Raw genomic sequence first — 23094 nt, forward strand, 5'->3', positions numbered from 1 at the left:
TGCCAAGTTGGTTCCGGTCGCCGTAGATGGCATTGGCGACGCGGAACCCCGCTTAGAACCGCCGGAAATCGGCGGCAGCGGCGGGCATCCCACGGGCGGCCTCAGAGGAGCGATCACATCGATGGCGCTCCAAGCCACGCCCCTTTCAAATCATATTTTAATACACCTCTTCTTGGGATTGGTTGCAGTAGGTCCTGATGTTGGTGCATATTTTAAACATTACTATTGAAAACATAATTCATTGCTAGCAGTAACTGGCCTAAAATCTTTAATCTTAGTGTATGATTGCACTTGGTATCGCTGACTTATTTTAGCAAATGGAGGAAGGTCTGCTTAACCGTTATTTCCTTTGAAGTATAGATAGCCATCTCCATTCCGCAGACTTCTGACACCTTTAACAGACCTACGTTTGTGTGGCTATATACAACCTCTGATGACCTTGAAAAATATTTAACCAAATAAATGTCTAATCTCCTCTAAAGATTTTAATACAAAGGGCAAGATAACATATCTTCCCTTGCAACTTTTCCAATCTACAAGGCTCCCATTTTATCATTTTATTGCACAAATTGAAACTCCTAAATAGCGTTAGGCATTTAGCTTATCCCGTGTGTTACTACACGCCATATAAAAAAAAAAAATGTTTTGGTCGCGCTCTCAAACATCAGGAGATTTATATCTACTACCTACAAGACCTATCTGACCATAAACTTAAGGCTATTCCTGCAGATGCCGACCGCAAAAGGTTGGGACTACTCATTGACTTGCCTTCTGTGTCTGAAAACCTGTGTAGAGGTCGAAAGTGGATTTTGCAAGAGAGCCCTAACCACTATGTTCTGATTCATTGTAAAAGAGCTCTTATATTGAGATCAACGAATTGCCCATATATTTATATTTAAGGTACATGTATGTTTTTACATTTGGTAGATTTGATACTTCTGCTTTCTGCGTGCATGCTACCTAAAATTGTATCCGTTCTGAACAAAAAGTAAACAGCGCTCAATCTGCTGCACCCCCAGTCATCAATATGGCACTTGTATTATGAATTCTCCAGCTTTGGATCTTTCATGGATTCACATGCTGTGTATATTCCCTGTCAGGCTGGGAAACCACGGTAACTTTAACTTAGTGTTTTCCTATGGAAAACGTAGACACTTTAGTGTCCTATCAAAGTTCTTGTTGGGTCCTGTAGGCCACGCCAATAGGACGTCTGATATAAATAGCCCCACCCCCCTGTGGCTTCCCTTCAGATTTCAACTGTCTCCAAACTGTTGTGATCACCTTGTGTTTCTCCATGTTTTGAACATGCTTTCTGTATCCGGCCAGTATGTCATTTGTGGCCCAAAAAAATCTCTTCCGGCCTTGTGCTACCTGCGGCCTTAAGAAGCTCTTCGAAGGGGACGGTCATACGGACTGTCTGTACCCCATCAATCAGCGGATGCTTGCGAGATATGCCCGGGGTTTTCGCAGAAGACTTTGAAAGACTGTAACCGCCAGCTCGATGTTGACTAAATGAGGGCACTTGGCCACGAGTGGATTAGGCCCGGGGGAGCCAGTCTTCGGTGAGAGCGAGAAGGCCTCTGAACACCGCTGAGCGGCATCGGCGGACTCCCCCCCCCCCCCCCCACCCCCCCTGCTAAGCAGCAACGGACGGAGTTGACTACGTCTGAGGTGGGGAGAGGTAGCAAGTCCTCTATGCCCAGGTCGCATCATTTGAAGGGGGCGAGTGGCTCCTCACTGTCCAAGTCAGATCGGCCTGACAAATCCCAAGGGGTCTGCTGGTAGGCCTGAGAAGTCAAAGGTGTCGGACAAAGGACAGGCGAAGCCGAAGGAGTCTTCCTCGAAGCACTTGCCGTCTAGAGATCATCATAAGTCCTCGTCCAGCCGGGAGTCTTCAAAGCACTATTCCGGTTCTTCTTCCAAAAGGTCCGGGTCACCGGTGAAGGCTAAGACTGTGGAGGCTGCGGTTCCCACGATGAGAGGGTCGACTGATAGTCCCTCGTCGACGTTGGCGATTATTTCTGCTGTTCTGTCGTCGACTGTGGTGTCATCAGCACCGTCCATGACTCTGAATGGTAGCGGTCCGCTGCTGTTGTCAACGCAGATGGATTTGGAAGGTTTTTTGCCGACGGGTGGGCCGTGGCAGTCCGCGGCTTTGTGCCCATTCTTCCTCTGGACATTCTGCAACAAGAACCAGCTGCATATTCTGTCTGTTCGGGGATGGAGGAGGAGCAAGAACCTCTTTTCGATCTGTCAGCTCTGGGGCTGCAGATTGCACGCCTGTCGACGTCTTGTGGGGTGGGGGCTGGGCCGCCCCTTTACCCGTTGGTCAGTCCTCAATCCCTGCTGTCCTTGCAGGTATTAAACACGCTCCAGTCATTGTTGGGGCAACTGGATGCGAGGCTGCCTCCGCCTCCGAGTGCGGCGGCACCGCTACTCGGAAGTATGCTTGGTGAGGCCCCCCGGACGTCGCCTTCGGCACGGGTGATATTGCTGTTGCCGGTGGGTTTAGACCGTCTACGGAGTCATCCTGAAGAGGGAGGGGGTTGCCTGATTCGGACCCGGAGAGTGCTCCGCAGGATACCCTGTTGGCGGTGTCTTTGTCGCTGGCGAGGGATGATGCCTGGGATACGTATCCGGAGGGAGAACAGCCCAGTAGTCCAGCGCAACCATCTCTGCCGGATGATATTGGGACGTTCCACGCCATGATGGCGAAGGCGTGTCAGGAGTTTGGGCTGGCTCCTGAGGAGGAACGGAAGGACTGCTTTCTCTTTGACCAAATGGGAAAGCGACGGAAGGCAGTCTTCTCGATTCCGATTCTCGACCACGTGTGGCAGGAGAGCCTGTGCACGATGCGCCACCCGTTTTCTGAGCCTGCGGTGAAGGGTTGTCTAGAAAAGAAATTAAAGTCAACCCCTAGATGTCTCGTGTCACAGCCCGCACCCGCGTCAGTGGTTTCGGTGGCAGCTAGCCGTAAGGCCAGAAGCCAACACAAATGTGTTACGCCTATGGACAGTGAGGCCAGGAACAGGACACGTTTGGGAAGAAGGTCCTGGCGGTGGGGGCTACTACAGTGAAGGCTGAAAATTCCTTGGCGATTATGGCCAGATATGATCGTGAGATGTGGCACAGGTCAGCCCCGATTCTTGATCATCTCCCGGAGCAACACTGCAAGGAGGCAATGCTGTTGGATCGAGAGGGGTAGGAGGCCTCTAACCACAGCATCAATATTGCAGTAGACCTGGCGGAGTCGAGGTTTAAGAAAATTAATAATGGTGTGGTGCTCCAACGGCAGGCCTGGCTGAAGTGTACGGATTTTCGCCCAGAAGTCCAGTATAAGGTCATGGATGGATATGCCTTGTGAGGGTGAAAACTTGTTCGGAGAGAAGATAGATGCGGCCCTGAAATGTATGAAAGAGAAAACTGAGATGGCTCAATCTTTGTGTTCCCTGCAAAGTGGTCGTTCTTTTAGCTTCTTTCATGTTTTTTTGCGTGGAACCTCTGGTAATGCCCAGTTTTCTTCCTCCAGAGATCGAAGTTACGGCGCTCAAGCTACTCGTCTCAAGGCTATCGGCGATCGGTCCAGTCTGCTCAGAAGAGCAGAGAGACTTTCAGGCTCAGCGAAAGAAAGGTTCACAAGCCTCAGCTGCTAAAGGGAGGCAGTCATAATCTCAACAATAACTGCCATATGGACAATCTGCTGGGGGGCAAGGTGGCGAACCAGGTCGACGAGTGGCAGCTTATAACGTCATATCGCTGGGTGCTGGATACAGTAAGTCTCGCCCACTTGTTGAAGTTTCGCGTCCTCCGGTCCCTATTCCGCTGTTGTATGTGGTGCAGCCGCATCTTCCAGTCTTGCAGCAGAGGAGGTAGTACTCATGCTAGCGAAAGGGGCGATAGAACCAGATCCGGTCGCTGAGCGGGCCACGGGGGTGTACTTGCAGTACTTTGTCGTGAAAAAGGCCAATGGCAAGTGGAGGCCTATTCTAGATTTTCGGTCGCTAAACGAGAATCTGCAACGCCTGAAGTTGAAGATGCTCACACTTCAGGATGTCATCCGCTCGGTGCAACCAGGCGAGTTTCCAGCGTCGTTAGATCTGCAAGACGCCTTCTTTCACATCCCGATGAGGAAAAAACACCAAGTTTCTGCGTTTTGTGGTCAGAGAGGATCATTATCAGTTCCGGGTCCTCCTGTTTGGCCTGAAGTCCTCTCCCAGGACCTTTTTTCGAAGTGTCTGGCTCCGGTGGCTGCTTTCCTCTGGAGGGAAGGCCATCAAGTGTACCCCTACCTGGATGATTGGTTGGTAAAGCGTTTGTCACAGGAACAGGCAAGGGAGTCTCTCATGGTGACCATGGGCCTGTTGCAATTATTTTGGATTCACCGTCAACTTCGACAAATCTTATTTGACGCTGTCCAGAGAATTGGTGTTTCTCGGGCGCAGTGTCTTACCCAGGACAATCTGGTAAAACCTTCCAGGGAGAGAGTGCTGAAGTTGCGGTCCAAGGCTGGCGAGTGGAGAGGGGGTACAGTGATCTCAGTCTGAAGTTACATGTCGCTGTTGGGGGCCATGGCGTCGTGTATCCCGCTCCTTCCCAATTGTCGCCCGTTAATGAGACCAGTGCAGGAGTTCCTCGCATACAGGTGGTTGCAGAGTCGAGGATTATGGTCCGACAAGCTGGTGGTCAACGAGGGGTTGGTAGCCGCCTTCGGTGGTGGACTTGCACAGAAAATCTCATAAGGGGCATGCCCTTGCTGGAGCAAGAGTTTCAATTCACGATCGTGGCAGGCGCTTCCCAGACAGGGTAGGGGGCGCAACTCGACGAGTCGCAGGTACCGGCCCTATGGTCTCGGGAGGAGACTTTGTTGCATATCAATGTGCTCGAGTTGAGTGCAGTGCACTGGGCCCTAAAGTTGTTTCTTCCACGCACCCTGTGAGCAGTGGTGAGGGTGTTGACAGACAATACGACCACAATGTTCTATTTGAGGAATCGGGGTGGCACGCATTCCCGAGTCCTTTGAAAGGAGGCGCAGGATGTTTGGCATTGGTCTCTGGCACAAGGGATCAATTTTGTCGCTTTCCATTTGCCGTGCGTTCTGAATGTTTAGGCGGACCAGTCAGCTGCACGAGTGGCGGCTGAAGACGCAGCAGGTGGCAAGAATCTTGCGGCGATGGGGGTCTCCCCCCCAATAGACTTGTTCGCTACGATGGAAAACAAACAGTGTCCGGAGTTTGCCAGCAGAGGGGCTCAATCCGTAGTCAATGGGGGACGCGTTCTCGTTCCCGTGGACGGGCCTCTTTGAGTATGCATTTTCCCCGTTTCCACTGCTTCGGAGGACCATTTAGTGGGTGCGGATGTACCAGTGCAAGGTGATTTTGGTAGCCCTGTTCTGGCCCAGGCCGCCGTGGTTTTCAGATCTCCATCTAGTGGTGTAAGGGCCGTTGCGTCTAGGAGTGGATCCGGATCTCCTGTCTCGGGACGATGGCAGTGTGTGGCATCACGATCCGGCATCTCTCAGCCTAGCGGCGCTGCTCCTGACCACTCAGAGTTCGGTCATTTAGGTATCTCCCGGGAGTGTTGTCGGTTCTTGGAGGCGGCGAGGGCCCCTTCTACCAATGTCTTGTATGGTCATAAATGGGTGAAATCCTGTGCCTGGTCCGAGGGTCACCCTGAGATACAGCCATTGGACATCTCCCCTGCCCAGGTTCTCCCGTACTTGTTACACCTTGCGCAAGGGGGCCTGGCGTTCTCCTCCATCAAGGTTTGTTTGTTGTTGTTTTTGTTTATTCATGTGTTAAGCGCACCAGACTCGTAAGTAAAAGGGCGCAATGACAAGGAAATGCAAGGCTTACATGATTACGTATACACAGGTTACAGACAGGATATATACAATATGAACAATAGGACTGTGGCAAGTTTGCATGATTACGGGATATATACAATATGAACAATAGGACTGAAGCAATATTGCATGATTAAGGGATATATACAATATGAACAATAGGGCTAGAGCAAGGGTGCAAGCACTAGGATATAAAACTTATATGGTTACAAATGCATGGGCTGCAGTATTTACATAAAGAAAGAGTATAGCAAGATATACTGTTTCTTGATTGCAGGATAGTGTCCTCAGGGAGAGGGTGATGGGGAGCTAAGGATTGGTGGCAGTGATATGCTTTATTAAGTTTTTCCTGAAAAGTGGATATGGTTGGTCAGCTCTCAACTCCTGGGGCAGTGAGTTCCAGCTTCTGGCTGCCTTAACAGTGAAGCTGTTGCCCCCGATGGTAGTAAGTTTGTATTTGGGGATATTTAGGCAGTTAGTGTTCCCCGTTCTAGTGGGTCTGAGAGAAGTTCTTCTCTGAAGTTTGTCTATAAGGTAACTGGGGGCCGCGTTGTTCAAGGCTTTGTGTGTCAGAGAGAGTGTTTTTAGAAGTATTTTATTGGATGTCGAGAGCCATTTGTGTTGATGTCTCAAGGCAGAGATGTGGGTTTTCTTATTTATGCCAAGGGCTGCTCTTAAGGCATTATTCTGTAGCGTTTGGAGCTTATTAGTGGTGGATTTGTTAGCCCCAATGTAGAGGGCATTGCAATAGTCGATTCTAGAGAGTATAAGAGCTCTAGCCAGGATCAGACCGCTATAGTCCGAGAGGAACGGTTTACCGGCTCTAAGAAGTTTGCATGTGTAAGCCGTAGACGAGGTAAGGGATTTGACCTGTTTGTCAAAGGATAGTGTGGAGTCCAAGTAGAATCCCAAGGTTTTTACTTCCTTGGAGACTTTAATGGTGTTGCCGTCAATATTGAAAGATGAGTATTCTTGACCTAGTTTTTTAATATTGGCCTGCGAACCGAGTATTATTAGTTCAGTCTTATCATCGTTCAAGCATAGGCCGTGTGAGGCCATCCATGCTTGGATGATAAGGTAAACTTTGTTCACTAGGCCCATGTCCGTACCGTAATCCCCAGAAAGTGGTAGGAGAATCTGAGTATCATCTGCATAGGTAGTGTAGGTGACACCCAGCTGGTCCAGATCGTCGAACAGTGGCTTAGTGAAGATGTTGTAGAGGGTGGGCGAGACGCAGGATCCTTGCGGAACGCCGCATAGGATGGGTGTAGGCTCGGCAGATGCTGAGGAGGAGAAGACTCTCATGGTCCTCTCACTCAAGAAGGACTTGATCCACTTGATAGCGTCCATGGAGAAGTGAGCTGCAGAGTCAAGGTGCCGACATAGGACCTTGTGGTTGACCAGGTCGAATGCAGCGGAGAGGTCGAGTAGGAGCAGGAGTACTGTCCTTCCTTTGTCTCTCAGCTCGTCTATCTGGGACTTAAGGTCAATTAAGGCAGTCTCAGTTCCGTGCAGTGGACGGAAGCCAGATTGTCTGTTGCCCAGGAGTTTGTGCAATTCTAAATGCTTCTGAATTTGAATGTAGGCGGCTTTATCCAGTATTTTTAGTAAAAATGGGACCGTGGTAATAGGTCAGTAGTTTGTAGGAATGAGGGGATCAAGTGTCTGTTTCTTGAGGAGTGGTAGCACCCAGGATTGCTTGAGGTTGGCAGGTATAGTACCTGTAGCAAAAGAGGCATTTATCAGTTTGGTTATAAATGGGGAGAGTTCTCTAGCAGCGTCTTTTATTAGCTGTGCAGGGCAGATATCCCCTTTACAGTTTGAGGGCTTTAACGATAGGATAATTCTTTCTACCTCTAAGATGGACATTTTAGAGAAGTGGAATGTGGCATTATGTGCCAGTGGTGGCTCATTGGGCAGGAGAGTGTTAGGCGATTGCTGTAGGTTTAGAGCCTTCTTTTTTAGTTGAATTTTATTCTGAAGTGTATCGATTTTATGCGCTAAGGCTTGTTGTATGTCTGTGCACCTGGATTTGTCCTTGGTGCAGACGTCGGGGTAGCAATAGGGGACTCTAGTTTGAGTATGCAGAAGAGTTCTTTCATGCTTGAGTTTGAGCTAGCAATGCGTTGGTCGTATGAGTCGTGTTTTGCTTGGCAGATTTCCTTTTTGTAAAGTGAGGAAAGTGCAGTTAATTTGGCTTTATTCTCACTAGAGGGGCATAGTCTCCAGTTTGTTTCACTTTTGTTCTTTAAGGTGCGAAGGTCTTTGAGTTGTGGGGTGAACCACTTGTTTAGGTGGGCTATGGGTTTGCTCGGTCTGAGTTTGATAGGAGCAATTTTATCCAAAGTGGTAAGCATAATATTGTTAAATTCCTGAACTAGGCTGCTGGGGTCGAGATTATCAGACAGTGCGTTGAGAGTAGGCAGTATGGCGGGGATGATTTTTTTCTACCGTAATACTTTTATTACTTCTGGTTGGTCATGGTGGCGCTCGTGGTCGGGCCAGTGGAGTGGGTCTGACAGTGGATAAGAGAAAGGAGATCAGAGAATGGTCTGTCCATGCTAAAGGCAGGATGGATGTGATAGTGGCAGAACAGTTAAGGTCCGCTACCCAGTCCAATATTCTCCCTTTAAGGTGGGTGGGTGTAGAGACTTTTTGAGTAAGGCCTAGTGCTTTGATCGTATTAGCTATTTCTGCGGCATTTTTGTCTGTTTGGTCGTTGAATCCTAAGTTGAAATCGCCTAATATAAGTAGTTGGGTGGAGGGTTTCAAGTTGTTCATAATTATATTATGCAAGTCTTCCTCGAAGGTACCAAGAGGGCCGGGTGGTCTGTACATAAGGTGTATGGTAATAGATTGCGACTCGTTTATCTGCATTTTGGCAGTGAGGGTTTCGCATGATTGTAGAGGCTGGGTGGGGGCTAGTCTGAGACCAAGAGCCGTTTTGGAGATGATAGCGATGCCGCCTCCTCGTGTATTATCACAGTCTTGTCTGATAATGGTGTAGTCGTCAGGGACAGCTAACATGAGGGTAGGTCCTGCTGCATTATGGAGCCACGTTTCTGTGATTGCGAGAAGATCCAGGTTCCCTTCCGTGATTAAGTCGGCAATATCCGTAGCGTGAGCGACTAGCGATCTAGCATTAAGGAGCGCTCCCTTGAGAGGGGGGTCCTCGGGAGTTTTGTTAGCTCTGATGGGTTTGTCTATGGTGGTGCAAACTTTAGGATGGAGGTTATTAAGCTGGAGGGTGTTCACATTCAAGGTAGATGTTTGAGTAGGCCATTTGGACTGGCTAGGCATTCGTGAGCTAGGTTTATAATTGGTTTTGAGGTTGGAGGCCGGAAGGGCTCTTCTCAATGGTTCATGTAATTTGGCCAGTCTTGCGCGGAGTCTGTTTCTATTGGACGTGGTACAAGGTAGGGAGGCATAAAGTATTGTTTCTTGGGCCTTGCAGAATGTGGAGAGCTTGGGTTGCATAGCGTTAGTAGTGAGTTGGCTTAAGTTTGAAGTAGGTATTGGTGACTGAATAATGTGGTTGTGACTGCTGAGGACCGATTGTGTGACTGTAGCCATAATACAGAAGGCTAATGCTAGGTGTGGCATCCTTCCAGTTCCAATGGCAGGAGAGTGCTGTCTAATGGCGACCATAGGGCGCAACACAAGGCTCAGCATAGGTTAAATGTGGTCTAATGGCGACCATAGGGCACAACACAGGGCTCAGCATGGGTCAGGTGAGGTCTAGTGGGGACCACAGGGCACAACGCGGGGCTCAGCATAGGTTAAATGTGGTCTAATGGCGACCATAGGGCGCAACACAGGGTTCAGCGTAGGTTAAATGTGGTCTAATGGCGACCATAGGGCACAACACAGGGCTCAGCATAGGTTAAATGTGGTCTAATGGCGACCATAGGGCGCAACACAGGGTTCAGCGTAGGTTAAATGTGGTCTTATGGCGACCATAGGGCACAACACAGGGGTCAGCATGGGTCAGGTGAGGTCTAGTGGGGACCACAGGGCACAACGCGGGGCTCAGCATAGGTTAAATGTGGTCTAATGGCGACCATAGGGCACAACACAGGGCTCAGCATGGGTCACGTAGCAATTATAGGGCACCGCATAGGACAAATGGGTGTCTGAGCCAGACCATGGGGCACAGCACGTAATGCATTTGGATGAGCAGTTCAATTTGAAGTGTCACGATAACAGAAATGCAGTTCGCATACCCACGAGTGGTGGCGTACTAGCGAGATTGTGAGGTCAGTTTCAAACGGGGGTGCTTGGGCAAGTAGGCAGCTCATGCAAGGACACCATAGGAACTCAGATAAAAAGCTAAGTGAACTCAAATGCCAGATGTGGTGTCGGCTAGATTCGAAATCTGTCAGGGTAGCAGGAAAGGCACTGCTGCAACTTGCATGGCGTAGCAAATGAACAACCAGTGATTGTACTCACGTAGTTTACGGTCCAGTATACTGTCGATCACCCACGTACAGAGCATAAAAATAAAAAGTTCCCCTAGTGAGGCGATTGTGCAGCGCGACCTTTATGATGAACATCAGGGGTCCATCAGTATGCTTCCGGAGCGAACAGGGGCAAACGGGGCAAGCAGCCTTATGTTGGCCTTAGGTGGCCGCCGGCTTCCGCCTGCCGGCGGATGTTTAGGCTTAAATGCAGCCTACGCAACGTTGCTTAGCAATGTGGGACGTCCAGCCTCGCTTTCGGGCCGCATCGCGCCCGACATTTTGTTTTTGAAAAAGTCGGCGCGAGCGGACCTGGGGGTTGTAGAGGCTGCGGGGACTCCTTTGTTGAGGTGGGGTGCCCAGGGGGGGGGGCAGATTGGCCAAATGCAGGGGCAGCTGGGATCTGCTTTAGATCCTCTGAGGGGATCAACGCTGCCGTGAGATCCGAGGGTTTCGGCCCAGTCGAGTCGTCTTTGTTGAGGTCCAGGACGGTGGTGGGGGGCTCCTGCCCGCTCCACGACGTTGGGGGTCCAAAGGTGCATTTGGCGGCGATTTCTAGGTTCACGAGAAGGCATCCTGCTGCTCCACTGTTTAGTGATCGCTTGGTGAAACATTTTCTTAAAGGACTGTTTCGGACATTTCCCCCGGAGAAGTGGTTTACACCTGTGTGGAGCCTCAATGTGGTTCTTTCTCTAAACTCCATTTGAACCCATGTCGATGGCTTCTTTGAAGTTCCTCTCGTGGAAGGTGGTATTTCTAGTGGCGATTACCTCGGCCAGATGGGTGTCTGAATTGCAGGCACTGGTCATTGACCTGCCTTGTATGAGATTTATGAAGGACAAAGTTCTCCTGGCTACTAACCCGCACTTTATCCAGAAAGTGCCGTCTGCGTTTCACAAACTTGCATCTATTGACTTACCCTCGTTCTTTGCTAATGCATCCATGCCGGCAAAAAAAGGCCCTTCATTCTCTGGACGTTAAGAGGGCACTGAAATTTTATCTGAACCGTACACAAGACTTTGGAAGTTGAAGCAGCTGTTTGTGGCATTTGGGCCCTCCAACAAGGGTCAGTCTATTTCCAAACAAGGACTTTCCTGTTGGGTCTCGTCTACAATTTTGTTTTGTCACGCAAAAGCTGGCAAGCCTTTGCGTAGTACTCCGAAGGTGCATTCTAAGCAGTCCACAGCGTCATCGGCGGTGCTATGGTCTGGTATACCGCTGGTGGACATTTGCCAGGCGGCTTCCTGGGCGGTGCCGCATACCTTCACCAGGCACTACTGCCTGAGGGAGCAACATGTGGAGGGAGCAACATGTGGAAGATGTGCAGGTGGGACGGGCTGTCCTCCAACGCCTGTTTCAGTAAGGTATGCCCTGCAGCGTCTGTTTTTTTTTTTTTTCTTCTTTTCTATTTTTACTCTCCCTTGCTGGTTTTTGTAGTCTCATGTGTGGGATAAGATGTTATCGGTTGGTTTGCCAATGAAACACCACCACACATTGGTCATACTGATATGTAATCTATTCACAGCATGTGAATCCATGAAAGATCCAATGCTGGAGAAGGGAGTAGTTTCTTACCTGTAACTCCATTTCTCCAGCGTTGGTATCTTTCATGGATTCACATGCGCCCGCCGGCTGCCCCTGCAGGCAAACCTTGGCTCGGGTTCCCTCTACTTGGAGGTTAAAATCTGAAGGGAAGCTGCGGGGGCAGGGCAATTTATATCAGACGTCCTATTGGCGTGGCCTAAAGCACCCAAAAAAAAAACGTCGATAGGACACTAAAGTGTCTAAGTTTTCCATAGGAAAACGCGAAGTTAAAGTTACCAAGGTTTCCCAGCCTGACGACGGGGAATATTCACAGCATGTAAATCCATGAAAGATACCAACGCTGGAGAAATTGAGTTGCAGGTAAAAAACCGACTCCCTTCCTCATATTAGAAGGGACCCTCCCAACAGAAGCATGAAAGTTGGTCCCTGTCGTGGTATTCATACTCGTAAATCATAGGCTGCCCTCATGTCGGAGACGAGTGGGACGACAGAAAGGTGGGACAACGAAACGATTGAAGAAAGACATTGCAAAATAGCATTTTTACAAGTACTGCTGTCGATGTTAGAATTGTATCATTGCGCTTTCCAGTTGAAAAATATTTTCTATCGTACAGACCATTGTTGATACATGTGCACCATTAGCCTACGCCTCGTCTTGTTGTAGAATGTGTTGTGCATTGATCTGTTCAGTATATTATTGATACTTTGTGGCAGGAGCCATAGCATTATGCAAAGCAATGGCAAAGATGCAGCCTCCAGGAGCCAATTGGAGAGCTCATTTTTAGGGCTATTTAACATTTTTTTTTACAAGTCTGTCAGATTTTCACATGTGTACCTACGGTCTTTGTAATGCTTCTGCGAGCAGTGCCCTGTTGGGATCTTCCTGTTGAAGTTAATTGTATTGAAATAATATGTATTAAACTCGTAAATACCTTGCTGCACACTGCAAAATGCCATAAAATATACATTTAATTGAGCAATACACTTGGAATAATATCAACTGAAATAAGATGGATTGATCCTTATGGCCAGAAAGGACTCAGAAGGGGCAGCGATTGTCTAATTTGAATCATCACAAGTACGACGAGAGAGGAGACTGGCCCTAAAATGTCTGTATGGGCCTCTTGGGCAGTACTGAAGTAATACCAAGGAATTGTGTACTTCTTTTTTTATTGTTAGTCCAGATCAAGTCCCACATCCATGACTCTACAGTAAGGGCCATTTATTTTGAGATTATTGCGTTTGGCTATCAAGAAGCTGTGCTTGATGAACCTTCATTTAGCAAGTTAGCTAATTTGACTGGGAGTCCACAAGGCAATCCAGTTGGTAAATTAAAGCTTTCAATACATTGTAAGATTGTTGATGGGCACAGCAAATAGTTTACATGATGTTTATTAAGCAGTGAAGGCATCAGTGCATGCCCCAGAGAATGTAGTACAATGAATAACCTCAAATGATTTGAATGTGGAAGGTTTTGGAAGTGTGTAGTACAGTGGTCGGAGGGGGAGGAAAGGCGAGGAGGGGATATGCAGTCACATCACAGATGACCCTCTTGCTGTTTGTTAAAATGTGGCAACTATGTAATGGTTGGGGTGTAGTGGAGCCCATGTAGCACATGTAGTTTCTAGCACTATTCTCAAGGTTTTCAACATAAATAGGCTATTTGGAACAAAATGAGGAGCTAAGACCTACTATTGTTACCCTTTCTTGTCATTGCACTATTCTTTTTACAGTCCCCAACCTTGGGTGCTTGGTTCAGTAGGTGAGGTTTGGAGACTTTGCCATGTAACCTGGTTTAGCAGGAAATTATGCCCGAGTTACCTAGTATATCCTTGTTACTCTGACAGAATAATTCCCTCAAAAAGCCATTGGGTTGAGTCCCAGTTCACAGACCACACTGATGCAGTTAATTTACACACTGGTTTAGGACAGGGGCACAGGGTCGAAATTAAGATTTCATACGCAGGTGCTAATACTAACTCCTGGGTATTGTGCATCATCCGTCAGGCAGGAGCTACCCCTAGAGAACCAGGAGCAGCTGATGCATAGTGTGCCGCAAATCTAACTTTATGTGAGATGCAAACCTGGAACATTTTGTCCATTATACACAATCCATGATGCTTTAATTATCTTCTAGATGTCTCTAATGATTCTTTATAGACCTTCCCAAATACAGAATGTGAATGCACATAAGTATGTTTGTATGGCACCAGATGGCCTTGGGAGTTAAACGGAACTCCTTGTAGCTGTTTGTGACACGCTAGCCAGGCTCTCCAGGTCTAGAAGCAGGAGCTAAATGGCTCCCAGCAATTTTGAATCCCGAATGAAAGTAATGCAGGTTAGAGAATCCATATACACATGTATGTCTCTACTGTTCAATTTCTCTGGGGACATACTTTCGCTCACTACAGTTTTTTTTATCTAGGAGGAGATGGACCTCAAGGTTCTACAGTTCAAGAACAAGAAGCTTGCAGAACGTCTGGAGCAGCGTCAAGCATTTGAGGATGAACTACGTGAGCGCATTGAGAAGCTGGAGAAGCGCCAGGCCACAGACGATGCCACACTGCTCATTGTGAACCGCTACTGGAGCCATGTAAGTGGTTACAGAACTCCAGTGGGACTTTTGTTAAATGTTCACATAGTGCTTCAGATAAGATTTGGAAGTGGGAGTATTTTACTCCCCTATTTTTTAAAGTTGGGAGTAAAATGATTTTTAAGGAGCTCAAATGTGATTCCAATTCTCAATGGGAGTATTGTATAAGCGAGTAAAAATGTTTTAACTGGAAAATTGAAATGTTTTTGTAATAATTATTTCTTTGCACCTAGTTATGCATACACATTAAAAGATGCACGTTTACTTCTTCCGATCAGGCAGTGATAATAATAGTTTCTTTCTGTGTTAGTACATGCACTACAGGTCCAAACATATCCATAGACCTGTGTGGGTGAAAGCAGAGGCACAATGTTCTATGGGTCTTATTCCTTTTTTTTGGGGGGTATTTTTACTCCCTTTTTTATTTTTTCGGAGTATTTGCTTATTTTTATGGAGTAAAAGTGGCCGATACACCTCTTATCTGTAGGGCTGTGTTCACAACATGGGGCTTGTGTTCAGACCTGCTTGACCTACTGCGAGGTATAGACCATAGAGTGGTCATCCAACAAAGTCTTGCTCTAAATGATCTTTTTGGTTTGAGGTATGATTTATAAACCATCTTCTGTGTTGAGTGACTCTAATGTAATACCTCACAGGTAAGGGGGGGGATCTTCAGGAAATGGAATATGGCGGTTATTCATGGAATAATTCTCAGCAGGATGAAAGTTGGTGTAATTCGTACTCTCAGAATGCTGTAACCAGAGATCAGTTTTTCGATGCATCAGTGCCTACAAGCAGTGAGCGATATATAAAAAAAGCATTTTAAAAAAGTTTTTATTTATTCATGATTTCTATTAAAATATTAATTGCAAGTTGCTTTAGGTTGCCTAATGTAAATAGGGAATATAGTATGGGAGATGGACCATGGAATCGCTAAGGACATTACTGACTAAACACCAGCTTTTACATTTCTTCAAGACACCACAACACCTTCTAGTTTGTTCCTGAGTCCTGTGAGGGTGGGCAAAAACTGTGTTTTATCTCCTTGGGTTCTGTTGTACGATTGGAGCATCTTTGGCTTTGTTAAATCCCTCTGAATCTAGTGTTCCCAGGGGTTGGATCACTGTAGCTTTTGAACTTGAATTGAACTGGTGTCATTTGTACTTTTTCTGTGCATCTCATTTTGCAGACTATAGTAGCATGTCCCTTAGTTTAGGTATTTGAGGGTCTTGTGACCAGCTTCTTTTGAAGGTCACACACAGCGTTCTGCTCCGTTTCATTTGTGTAATGTGAAAGGACTGCATTACAGGTGTTATGACGAATCGAGGGAATTCATCCCTTATCTCCATTGGCAAGCCCACCCCCTCCTCCATATGGGGCCTGATGCCCGCCATGTGATAACCTATATGAAAATATCTAATGCACCAAATCAAGTCCCATTACTTGAATGAAGATAATGAACGTATACCGTTACCAATGAGAAGATTAAACTGTCCCTTTAAATCAAACTCTCCAACGGACTGTGCCCAGTTTGTTGAAGAGGGATGACACGCCATAGAGAAGGCGAGAAAGAGTGGAAAGCCTAGGCAGACAGGGTAAGCCGTCTGTGCGTAGCATACCTGAAGGAGGTGGAGCTGGCGTAGACCGCAGAGCCCACAAAGTTCCGGGCTGCTCTGAGCTGGAGCAGGAAACGCTGGAAGACCAGTGGGTACGAAGAGCAGGAAGGCTGGAGTGGAGAGCTTGGTGGCGTGACCAGAGGAATCGTGGTGGGCAGGCTGCCCTTTCAACAACGCCGACACCACCAGCGGAAGGAAGCAACTCACAAATGGATTACCCATAGCGGTACCGAAAAAGCCGAGGAGGAGACCGGAACGTGTACGAAGCAGACATTGCAGAAAGCGATCCAAGAAGGTTACTGAAGGGAGAAACAGATTCCTAGTACCTGCAGGAACCGGAGATGTTCCCCTACAGCACAGATGGTAATATGGAGAACAGGAATACCGGAAAGCCAAAATGGAATAGTTGGTCTGAGAAACTCGTCCCAGTACCCATGACGAAAGCACGCAAAGCAAGCTAATAACTTCAAACTGATCGGATAAAAGGAAGCGCAGAAATTGGAATGAGAAGAAGCGCAGAAATTGGAATGAGAATAGAATTGGAGTATTAATACTCTGTGAAGAACCTTGCAAAGTATTCACTACTTCACCCATGGGAATCTCCCCTCATGTGACTAGTGAAAGGCGGAAGTTACCAGACTCTGACCCTGGGGGTGGCTATCTGTGGCTATCTTCTTCCTGTATGGCATACTGTAGGGTGGGTGTAGAACCTCCAGTCAGGACCAATCTCCAACTGTATTTACATTCCCCTTAGCTTGATAACACTGAGATGAGGAAGAGGACTGGAGTAATGAAGATCACTAGAACCAGCAATCAAATGCCACGCTCTAGTTGTAAAAGGTTAACGGGGGCAGACACATTTAAAAACACGCATCTGGAGAGAAAGAGAGACTTCTCCCGACTGACGTCGGGACACCAACGGAGAGCAGGCTGCAGTGCAAAGCAGAGACGCTGCTAGAGGGGCCGTCCGACCAAGTCTGGAAGCAGAAGGTTTGCAACGCTTGTGCCATGGACCGCAGGAGCTGTCGGGTGAAAGAAGCAAAGCGGGAACTGGAGAGCAGACGGGACTCCCTCCCAACTGGCAAGCAAGCCGCAGCGAGAAAGGTGAGACGCGAAGGACGCTGAAGCAGCCGATGGAAACCAGTGAGCCCAGAAAGTGAGGTTAGGATGCCCGGCCGCTTAATGGCAGATGCCACGCCCCGTGGATGAACCTGGTAAGCCCAAACAAGGGAGCTGGGGCACGGGCGATGGAGCAAAGAGATTAAGACAAATGAAAAGGGGTCTCTGAACCAATATAGGAAAAGTTTAATTAAAGAATCTTGGAACTATTTAAAAGAGAATGTGATTAGGGATGAGAAGTGCGAGTGTTAGGGAGAATTCTCTGTTTAGGCTGAATTTCCTAACCTAGTGTGAGTCCACCAGCAGCTTTGCTGGATTTTTGGGGTTTATTTTCTTCTCCTGCCAAGAGTGGGACTCTTTTTTTTACCCTCACTCTTGGACATGATTTGAGTGTATTCCTGTGACTTGTAATGTGCTTATGGGCTTTGGGGTATTTTTCCCCATAGGCTATCATTGGTTTTTGTATGTGTGTTACACAGCACCCTCAGTGCAGTAACACAGGGGTGTCATAGTGACCCCCAAACATAGACTCCATACCCTGGGACTGACTACTGTCTCCCTGGGCATGTAAAGTCACCATTGACTTTACCAGACTTAAATTGTGAACAGAACCAGTACAAACCATCATACTGTGGAAGTACTGGTAGGGGCAATTAGATTGTCCCTGGGTCTGTTTGTCGAGGGGGTACTGTCCTGGCGCCCCTCGCCGAGTTTCTGGCTGGTGGCAGTGGATACCACGGAAATATTCCACCAGAATATTTCCCAATGGGATTACCCATTGATTTTAACGCACCACTTTTTGGTGCAATGTTAAAGATACTGCCGGTTTATTTATTTAATATTAATTCACCGGTTGGGATTTTTTGCCAGAACTCGCCGCCAAAATGGTGTCTGGGTTCACTTCAGTAACCCTGAACCCGAGTCGAGCCTTTGTTCCACTTTTGGCGGGCTTCTGCACAGAAGCCCTCCAAAGTGGTGCCACTGTGTCTGGGTCTACAGGATGTGTGGGAGGGGGATTTAGGCACCCTGGACTGAGTTGCCTTGGCAACTCAAGTCGCACTCTTGTGTGATTGGCCCAGTGGTGAGCCCCCCGGCTCACCACTTAGCATGTTTGAGTGACAGCTAGGACTGGTGAATGGGGGTTTGCTGCATAAAAGCAGGGCTTTGGGGACTGGAACTTCAGAAGCCGCCACAGGACCTAAGAAGCCGAAGAGGGAGAAGCTGAGCCGACCTGCCACGACGACACCACCGGTGGAGCCCTGCGGAACCGTCTCGCCACTTCCCAACGACAGAGGAGATCTCCAGTCCGGAGAGTCTTCTTCCCTTCACTGGTGGGGACAACCAGTTTTTGCCTTCTTTTCGCCTCCCTGGAGCATCTTGTGGCCATCTTGCCTGTGTCAAGCACCCCGGCAAATGGAATACCACTTTTTACCTCTAACGCGAAAGAGGGGTAACATCCTTTTAACTGGAAAACTCCACTGCTGGTTTCTTCCCTGGTAGTGCAACGACCTTCAGCCTTCCTCCACGTCGAGATCTGCTCTTTCTCTGGACGACGCTGCGACTTGCACCCACTACCAGGAACAACTGCCACCGCTGGAGGATCCTTTCCATTTTGAAGGTACTGTGTTCCGCCCGGCTTCCCTTGCCACCAATTGTACGGGGTAGATTTAACCCTCGGCTCTCGAACCTGGGTTAGCCTGGGACACCCTAACTAAACTTTTCTAAGCTTAACAGAACTTTTCTACTCACCTGTAAGGATTTTTTGAGACTTTGTGACATTGTGTGATCTTGGGCATATTTGGCCTGGCTCTCCCTAAAGTGGGCCTGGCACTGAACTTCCTTGCTCCTCAATAGACTGCCTTCTCTAATACTTACTGTGGTTCCCTGAAAAGTGTTTTGCTGTATTGCTTTCTTAATTCTGCCTTTTTCCTCCCTCTTTAAACAATTTGTTGGAGTGCCATCTAACGTTAAGCGCTCACCTCTGTCTGGAAATAAGTGGTGTTAACTAAGACTTGTCCAACAAATAACTAGGGATGTACATATAGTAATTAGGACTGTGTTTTGAATTTATTACCTTTTTCTGTGCTAGTGTAATTTTACAAGTGTCTTTTAAATAAATAATTATATACTTTTAAACAAACTCTGGTCAGTGTTTGCTTGTGCTACTGTGCCTCTGTACCTATTCTGTATGCTCTGTATACTGCCTAACTCTTCTTGAGGGAAGTCTGACTGCTCAGCCACAGCTACCAAGTGAATCTGTGTGGTACAGACTGCTACCGAGTGGGTTTACTGCCAAACACCTGTAGTCTTAATTCTTTTGCAGTGGTCCCAGAGGGAACTGCACAGGTTTCTGCCTAACACTGGTGTACAGTGGTGGGATTTGTATTGAGTATACACTTTAGTGTACTTTTGAGATACCTTAGTGCAACTAACCACAAAGCTTAGCACTAAAGAAAACGTTATTTTCTAACATGTCTACTATGGAAGTTTATAGTCAAGAGTCCCTTGCTACAAAAACTGCTCATTGTTTAAGAGTTCTCTGTAAGCATAAGAATCTCATGACTAAAGGCAAGAAAATGGAGCTAATAGAAAGGTTGTTAGAAAACCAAAGTCTGGATGATGGTTCAGAGGAACCTATCACTCCAGCAAATGTAGAGAACAGCAATGATATTGATATTGAACAAAGTATTGATGATCTTGGGTCAGAACCAGAAGAGGAGGATGAAACTGTTGTAGATGTTCCCTCTAGGCCTCCGTCTGCTCTACCAGCTGTACCTACTGGGCCTTTGCCAGGTCCCACATTTAGTCCTCAATACTATGAACTGGAGAACATGAAACTGGAATTAGAGTACAAGAAACTTAATGCTCAAACTGACAAAGAACTAAGGCTAAGAGAAATGGAGCTCAAGTATGAGCTAGAAATGAAGAAATTATCTGTTGAAAATGCTTCTCTCTCTGGCTCCTCTAGAAGTTCCAGTCCTAAAAGACCTCGGATGCCTAAAGAATTGATTGGTATGTATGAGCCTCGGTTGGATGTGTTGGATTGGTTGTCTATGTTTGAATATAATCATGGGCTCCAGAACATCACAGGTAATGAGTTACTCACCTGGTTGTTCTCTAGGCTCCCCCCTGTTGCAACTGATGCAGTAATGGAGTTGGGGGAGGAGGATAGGAAAGAGTATGAATGTGTGAAACTAGCTTTAATAGCTAGGTTTGGGAAGACCCCTTCCCAGTATCTTAGGAGGTTTAGAAGCCTCAAAAAGCATGATGTTACCCCTTGGGCTACCTGGGTGTGTGAAGGGTTGAAAAACTTAGAGGGATGGATTAAGGGTTACAAAGTGAACACTAATGAAGGAATGAATAATCTTGTAATGATGGAGTCAATTTATGATGCCTGCTCTCCTGAGCTCAGACAGCACTTGGCTGATTCACGGGAATTAGATCCTAGAAAGCTATCTTAAGGCTGCTGACTTGTGGGTTGCCAACAGGGCCACTCACAAGGATTCTGGGGTAACTCAGAAGAAGGATGAGGGGAAGCAGCCAAAAAAGGACTCTAAAGAGAATTCTAATAATTACAATTCCAAAGAGGGCCCCAAACAAAACCATAAGGGTAAGCCACAAGGGAAACCAAATCGGAGTAGTATACCTTCTGGTGCCAAACCAGAAGGAGGTCAGAACAAGCCTCCATTCCAAAGGACCTTTGGATCCTGTTATGTTTGTAAGGCTACTGACCATGTGAAAGGAGATCCCAGATGTAAGGGTAAACCTTCAGGGATCCAACTTGTTTCCTTAGCCTTTGCTCCAGAGGAGGAAGTCCCTATGGCAAGTGGAAACTTTCTACTACTGGCTGATGAACCCACTGGAGTCTCAACCAGTGTTTCTTTAGTCTCTCTGGGTTTGTGGGAACAACAGAATCTAGATGTCTATAATTCTATCCCAGATAATACTAAAGAGTATTATAAGGACACTGTCCAGGTGAATGGTCAGGAGACTCCTGCCATCCGGGACACTGGGGCCAGCATAACTGTGGTGGATGAACCATTTCTCAAGGCAGAGGATTTTGCTAAGGCACCCAAATGCCTCACCAAGTTAGCTAGAGGGCCTGTGCAGATGTGTCCCCAGTTACCAGTTCTCATCCAGTGTAATGATATGGCTGTGAAGATACCGGTCAGTATACAATGTGAAGTACCAGGAAGGGTTCTGTTGGGTAATGACCTGAAAGCTCTTGGAGTTGTGTCACATACCCCCAGACCTCCTAGTAAGAGGTTACAGGAGCTCACCAAACCTGCAAGAGAGAAAACCCTGCGAGGTTTATCTCAGGAGATGACAGAAATCACTCCTCTCCCACTGGAGCAACTTACTGCAGTCACTACCAGATCAGGAGCAAAGGGGCAACCCAAGACTCCTAGGAAAAAGCCTACAGCAAGCACTCCAGTGCTACCAACAAGGACTTCCCCCAGGTTGTCCAAAGTTACACCTGTAACTCCACCTCCAGCTGAGGCTGAGAGGGAGGAACCACCCTGTATGGTTGAACTAGACTCTGAAGAAGAGCTAGTAGGAGGCCCAGAACTTGTTGGAGACCTGGACCCGGCTGACCATCCTGAGCTGCAGTCTTCACTGGCAAAAGGTGGACCCAGCAGGTCAGCTTTTCGTAAGGGACAAAGAGAATGTCCAACTCTGGGGGGCCTTCGCCAACAGGCAGCTTCTCAGGCTGATGGGCATGAGCCTGGGAAGTATAGGTTACACTGGGAAGATGGCCTCTTCTACAGTGAACCAACTGCATCTGAACCTGGAGACTACCAACGCCTGGTAGTACCCCAAGAGAACAGACAACCGTTCTTGCAACTAGCCCACGAGATTCCTTTGGCTGGTCACTTGAGTTTCAAGAAGACCAAGGAAAGGCTCTCTCTCTCCTTTTATTGGCCAAAAATGGGGGCCGAAGTAGACAAGTATTGCAGGAGCTGCCATACCTGCCAGACTTCTGGTAAGGTTGGTTCCAAGAATGTGGCACCTTTTAGTGCCTCTCCCAGTTGTGGGAGTCCCATTTGAGAGGGTAGGGATTGACATAGTTGGTCCCCTTGATCCTCCAACCTCCTCAGGCAACAGGTTTATCCTTGTTGTAGTAGACCATGTTACTAGGTACCCTGAGGCAATTCCTATGAGCACTGTTACAGCTCCGGCTGTAGCTAAGGCCCTCCTTGGTATTTTTACCAGGGTTGGGTTTCCTAAGGAAGTAATCTCTGACAGGGGGTCAAATATTATGTCCCACTACATGAAGGCCATGTGGAAAACCTGCGGAGTTACTTACAAGTTCTCAACCGCATACCACCCTCAGACCAATGGGTTGGTAGAAAGGTTTAACAGAACCATGAAGAGCATGATAGGTGCTTTAGAAGAACCCCTTAAAAAAGAAGTGGTACCTTCTACTGCCATGCCTTCTCTTTGCTTATAGAGAAGTCCCTCAGGAGGGAGTAGGTTATTCTCCCTTTGAACTTCTCTATGGCCATCCAGTCAGAGGCCCCTTGGCCCTGATTAAGGAGGGGTTGGAGAGTGCTCCTTCCCCCAAGCAAGTCAGAGTTACTGACTATGTGATAGGTCTCCGGAGGAGAATGTCACACATGATGGCAGAAGCAAGTGACAACTTGAAAGCTGGACAAGCTCTGGTCAAGCATTGGCATGATCAGAAGGCTAACATGGTTGACTTCACTCAAGACCAGCTAGTTCTTGTAATGCTTCCAACAAGGCAGAGGGCCTTGCAAGACAAATGGATGGGACCCTTCAAGGTTGTGGGAAAACTTGGAGAGGTCAACTATCTGGTGGATCTGGGCAAACCCAGGGAAGCTCCTAGAGTCTTCCACACCAACCACCTCAAAGCCTATGTCTCTAGACCAGAAGTAGGAGCCCTGCTTCTAGCTTCATCAG

The 23094-nt window shown here is 47.6% G+C and overlaps 1 protein-coding gene across 2 annotated transcripts in view; it reads left to right on the top strand.

The window, feature by feature from the left end:
• RNF40 (ring finger protein 40) overlaps positions 1–23094 on the top strand; it is a 1006396-nt gene that overhangs the window by 121079 nt on the left and 862223 nt on the right. For both annotated transcript variants that reach the window (XM_069651635.1, XM_069651636.1), the window contains exon 3: positions 14270–14437. In XM_069651635.1, the coding sequence (XP_069507736.1) occupies positions 14270–14437 (168 nt within the window). The remainder of the gene's footprint in view (positions 1–14269; positions 14438–23094) is intronic.

The sequence above is a fragment of the Ambystoma mexicanum genome, chromosome 3p (genome assembly GCF_040938575.1).
Source record: "Ambystoma mexicanum isolate Mex_15411 chromosome 3p, UKY_AmexF1_1, whole genome shotgun sequence".
NCBI classification, from domain to species: Eukaryota; Metazoa; Chordata; class Amphibia; order Caudata; family Ambystomatidae; genus Ambystoma; species Ambystoma mexicanum.